The sequence below is a fragment of the Daldinia childiae genome (genome assembly GCF_008694065.1).
Source record: "Daldinia childiae strain JS-1345 chromosome Unknown Scaffold8, whole genome shotgun sequence".
In the NCBI taxonomy this organism is placed as follows: domain Eukaryota; kingdom Fungi; phylum Ascomycota; class Sordariomycetes; order Xylariales; family Hypoxylaceae; genus Daldinia; species Daldinia childiae.
In genome coordinates, this window is record NW_022984649.1 from 1,796,368 (window position 1) to 1,801,438 (window position 5,071).

Consider the following 5,071-nt stretch of genomic DNA (forward strand, 5'->3'; position numbering starts at 1 on the left):
ATTGCGGTTGTTTCGGCTGATTTTCTGTATACAATATTGTCAGATGCCTATCTGGCCGAACTTGAGTTGGTGGCCTCGATGTCTTAAAAAGCCGGCTTATGCTCTATCATTGTTGGTGACCCCCACCCACCAGCCCAGTCTTCAAATCAAATCCACACACCATCTCAGACGCGTGATGCTCTTTGTGGAAATCAGCTTGAAGTTCGCATTTGTCTGAGCCTCCCACGGCTAAGCACTTAGTCTAAGTGATTCATTGCGAGATAGCGCGTCCGTCCACGAGCTCTGCCAAGTTCCCAAAGGGTTGCCTTTCCCCAGTTGGGAACCTCAGGCATGACCACCATCTTCTCCAGCCCGCCCACTCACAAGGCAACCTCTTAAGCTAACCGGTGACTAACACATTCCTTGACATCTTCTGCCTAGTGGTAGTATATATTACGCGGCTTTCCCGCGCTTTCTACACTTCGCTTTCGTTCTACTTATATTTCACGACTCGTCAATTTTATCTCTCGAGGTGGTTGGCCGGTTTCAATTCTCACCTCCCGGATCATTTTACCTGAGCCGGCTCGAGCCCGGCGACCTTCGTTAAGGTTACAATAAGGCTCTTTATTCCATTTTGTTAAAGTTATCAATCCAAATTTCTAGTAATGGTCACGCTGCGGAATCCGGTCTCTTGCTCCTAACCCCCTTTTCCGGGCCCCGTCACCAACAAATTAACTACCATGCCTTTTTTACCTACTAGCACATCTATGCGTGGCCAGTCGGAGCCGTCTTGGCCGCCGAGTCCCAGCCGTCTTCCTCCGTCGTTGGAAGATGATACCAACTCAACAGACGATGATGAGCTTGACGCTCAGTGGTCTAATGAGAATCCCATGATGTATTTCCTTACACCACCAACTCCAAAGGAAGAAGATCTCGAATTTGATTTTGAGTTTGACGCCGGGATTGAGGACTCAACTAAACCTCGGGAGATCATCCGTACCGTCTCTCCTTCTACTCTCGATGGGCTAAGGAAGTACAAGCCTAGAGACAAGATGGCAGACTGCGCAGTCTTGGATGACAATGAAGATGACGACGATGATGACGAGGATTATATCCGCTTCCATCCTCATGGCCATACATCTCTACCATTTGGGTTTGAAAAATTCTTCGATCAGACAAGGCCGTCTTCCACCGTAACATCTCAGACCACAGAGTCTCTATTATCACCCGCCGCATTTCACGTCGGTTCACCCAAACGTACCGTAAAACGGTTCGCACCCCCACGGCGTCCTCTTAGAGGAAGGGCGCCTCGCCAATCGCTTCAACGACGACATTCATGGCGTGAGCCAAGTCCCGATGTTTATTCTATAGAAGAGGAACCAGAGAAGGAAACGATGAGCGAGATGGGCTTAAGCGTTGAAGACCTGACTGACGATCAGGAGAAGACGCGACCAATAGATATACCGGCTGCAAAGCCACGGAAGAAGGTTCGGTTCGTGTTACCGGTTAAGGATTAATTGCATATAGTGTTTACACTTGGATATGGCATACCTTGCATAGGACGGCGTTTGTTGATTTTCCCCCCTTTGGATTTCTTGGGCTTTCTTATTCTTGTCACATTCAATCTGCATACGGAACGGATTGAGCATCTTTAGCATAGGCATATCGGGTTTCTTTCCTAGTCTTGGAGGATACTTGAAGCAACAAAATCCTGAGGGTGTTCGGGCAGATACCAAATCTAATCTTACTTCATATTCATTAACTGCTCATCTTTTAATTGTGTGACTGGCGTCGTAATATCCCTAACAAGACTGCTCCTAGGCACCTAATAGATATCTGGTGTGTAGTCGAAACTAGGGTACACCCCACGAAGTTCGGAGTCACATCCGTATATGCACAAATATGAGGTGAAATCAGGAATCTGCTCCATCTTGCTTACGCATGCTGCAACGTAAATCAACGCCGATCCTGTAGATAGTCGGCCACACCAACTACAGGGGTATGGTAGTCCTGTCACTATATCGTCACTGGCACACCTTATTTCCATATGACGAGATAAAGAACCAAATAAGGGGTTGCTGAGACGTGCTTAGTAGCTTCATAGTTACTTGGCTGCAAGGGCTATTGTCCTACACGCCGTCCAAACCGGCCTAGAATAGATGTGCTTGTACTACTTGGCTAATCTGGATGAGTGAGTGAGTGAGTGACTTGCCCGGCCCGACTCGGATTACACAAATCGCGGCGCGGCGCGGTATCGCCTTCTGTTCGGATCGAATCGCTTCCGGCAATGGGATATGGGATGTGATGGGATGGGATGGGATGGTACTACCCAGGGAGGTGGGAAGGGTAGAAGATGGATGTATGTATGTAAGAAAGGCAGAGGCTAGCGCCAACTGCTTCGTGGCTATGCTCATGCAGCCCTACGAGCTTACATATGTATTCCCCGACGCGCATACATACATGTAGGTATGATGATCTTCGCGTCACACGACGGTGCTTTGCGTATGTAATGGGCCTCTGTGTGTGTGTATGTGGGTGTGGGCAATATGTTAGGTACATACATACATACATACTTACAGAGAAAGAAGTTCACGTAGTGTGGCCTTGGCGTCAGCATAGATACCATGCAGAGTACGCTACATACATACATATGTATAGTAAAAAAAATTAAGTTCCCAAAACAGACAGCCGAACAGACGACCAGCCAACCAGCGCCGCGGGATGCGCCCCCAAGGCACGGGTTTAGACGAGAGTTTCTATGCTAAACCCACGGCCGTTGACCGCTCATCCTGCGTGCTTGGGGGAGGCGCCAGGCGCACGTGGGTTGGGTGAGCTTCCTCGGGCGTACCGGGCTACTGGGTCGATGGCTGGGCTGGAGGTTTACGTGAGCAAGAGCTGGTTAGTGAGTAAGTCGAGTGAGCACTAGTAGAGTCCCTTTCGTCCGCAACTTGCTTTATATAAGATGCGCGCGGGATGTCTACCTACCTATGGAATGATTTGAGAAATTGGATTCTAGTTAATATAACTATGGCTTAGTCTGGTAGTCTAGCACGTTCTGTGACGATGATGATGATGATGGAAAAGCTAAGAGGTAGTGGGTTGGGTTGGGTTGGGTAAGGTAAGGTAAGATGGCTAATAATATCTGGCTTGGACCCGGTTCTGATAATGGGCCGTCTGAGCTCATGCTTTGATTTGCGAGTTTTCGCCGCGCGATTCCGAGGCTGTGACTGTTTTTAATTTCTAGCTGTTGCTCATCTAGAAGGCGAATATATTCTGTATTAGATACACAAGCTGGTTTTTGTTAATTCGTAAGCTGTGCCTCTGAACATCCCCCCTATCTTGCTCCTACTTGTGTCATAAGACAACTCCTCGTTGAGTGTTATGAGCAATAACAATTAGAGCACATCATTCATGACTGACTCAAGTAAGGATTAGGGCGCTTTGAATATATCGTATGGACGAAGCCTCCATATAAACTTGGTGTTGAGATAACGGAGGTAGATAGCGATGGTTCATCGGACTTTCTAATACCTTTCACATGTCACCGCACTACTAGACTGAGACAAAGCTGATGGGTAGTCCTAACAGCTTAATATTATGCCCATTCCGAGAATCAAATAGAAGCGTATATGTTTACGCCTCAGCCTATTACTTGTTACTTATACGACAAGGCTGCTCTGCCCCTATCAACACATCCTTTACGCTAACCCCCACCCCGTTTTCTTTAACATATATTAAGATGGATTCGCTTGTGACTAGTTTAGTGGCCTTGCAATCAAGTATCTCTGATGTAAGGTAGGGCTGGAAAAGCTACGCCACACCCTTTGCCTCTTATAGGATGGAATATAGTCAATCTCGTAACTTGGCCATATGTATCTAGAAGATATGATATATCGATAGTATCATCCAATAATAGCAAAAAGCGTCTCTATAATATGAGAAGTGCTATGACTTGTAGTGGTCGGCACAGCTGAGAACGAATTGTATATTGTACCGTTTAGTAAACTGTCCCATGTACGAGACTATTCCGACAAATCTTGAAACCTTTGACTTTTACACTTGGCACGAGCTACGCCTAGAATACCCAAACATCAATTATTCCTTAGTTCAGCCAAGATAAAACGAAGGAGTGCGCGTTAGCAAACTTCGAGGAAGGGCGGATGGATAATCAGAAGAGGACAATTTATCTGCGACATCAGTATTTCAGAGCCCAATCTTAGAATAAGGTGGGCGTGACACTTCCATTACACAACAACAAGAGAGTAATACCATCCGAAAGCAACGTGCGAAGGAAGCCATAGGGATCTTACTATCAAGTTCCACCTTAGGGGTTCCCTAACTATACGAGATAGCCTTATTCTCACCTTCTCGAATCCTAACAGACAATATCGTAAATTTCACCTAAGGAAACAGGGATATGGGTATGGGATATGATCACATTATGACTTATAATCCTATCGTGATAGGCCAAATTTTGTATTCACTTAATGCTAGGGAGTTTATATTCTGAAGTAAGGGATAAGCTGCAGTGTAGAAAAACTATTTTGTAGGCACGCACGTGTTTGCACGATAGGACTCATCTGTAAAAAGTAATCCTATTGGATACAACCAATTACCAGCTGTTATGAAGGGATTTTGTATACGAAGCATACGCATCTTATTAGGTTATGAAGCTCAATAGCCCTTGCCGCAATATTCCTCGTCGGTATAGACAACTACAACAATTCATCCTCTTCAAGGATAAATCACCCCTTCGGTTACCAGTATAGAACGTACCATAGTGAAGTATTCATAAGTTTAAACATTTGTATTTTCTTCAAGACAACGGGTCTTTCGTTTTCCTATCATCCTAAGTACACCGGAGTCTATGTATTCCTCAGCCCCTAAAGTGGAGACCGAAACAGTCAAATATTCTAGCGTGGAAGAATACCGCCCCAATAATTCATGGTATAAGTCCTATCGTGCCGGATCCTCAATCGATCCGGTGTGTTGACTAGGGACGCGAAACTCCAACGCCGCCAACGCCTTGCCCTAATGCAATTTTCGTGTGAATACAAGTCAAGAATGCAGCTAGAAAAGTGAGCACTTTGCT

At 45.9% G+C, this 5,071-nt stretch overlaps 1 protein-coding gene across 1 annotated transcript; it reads left to right on the forward strand.

The window, feature by feature from the left end:
* Nucleotides 1–719: 719 nt before the first annotated feature.
* GL218_07256 (uncharacterized protein) lies at nucleotides 720–1,496 on the forward strand (the record flags this gene model as incomplete). Its single annotated transcript, XM_033584005.1, has 1 exon — nucleotides 720–1,496. One exon carries the CDS (start codon nucleotides 720–722, stop codon nucleotides 1,494–1,496), a length of 777 nt encoding a protein of 258 aa, XP_033433023.1.
* Between the last annotated feature and the right edge of the window lie 3,575 nt (nucleotides 1,497–5,071).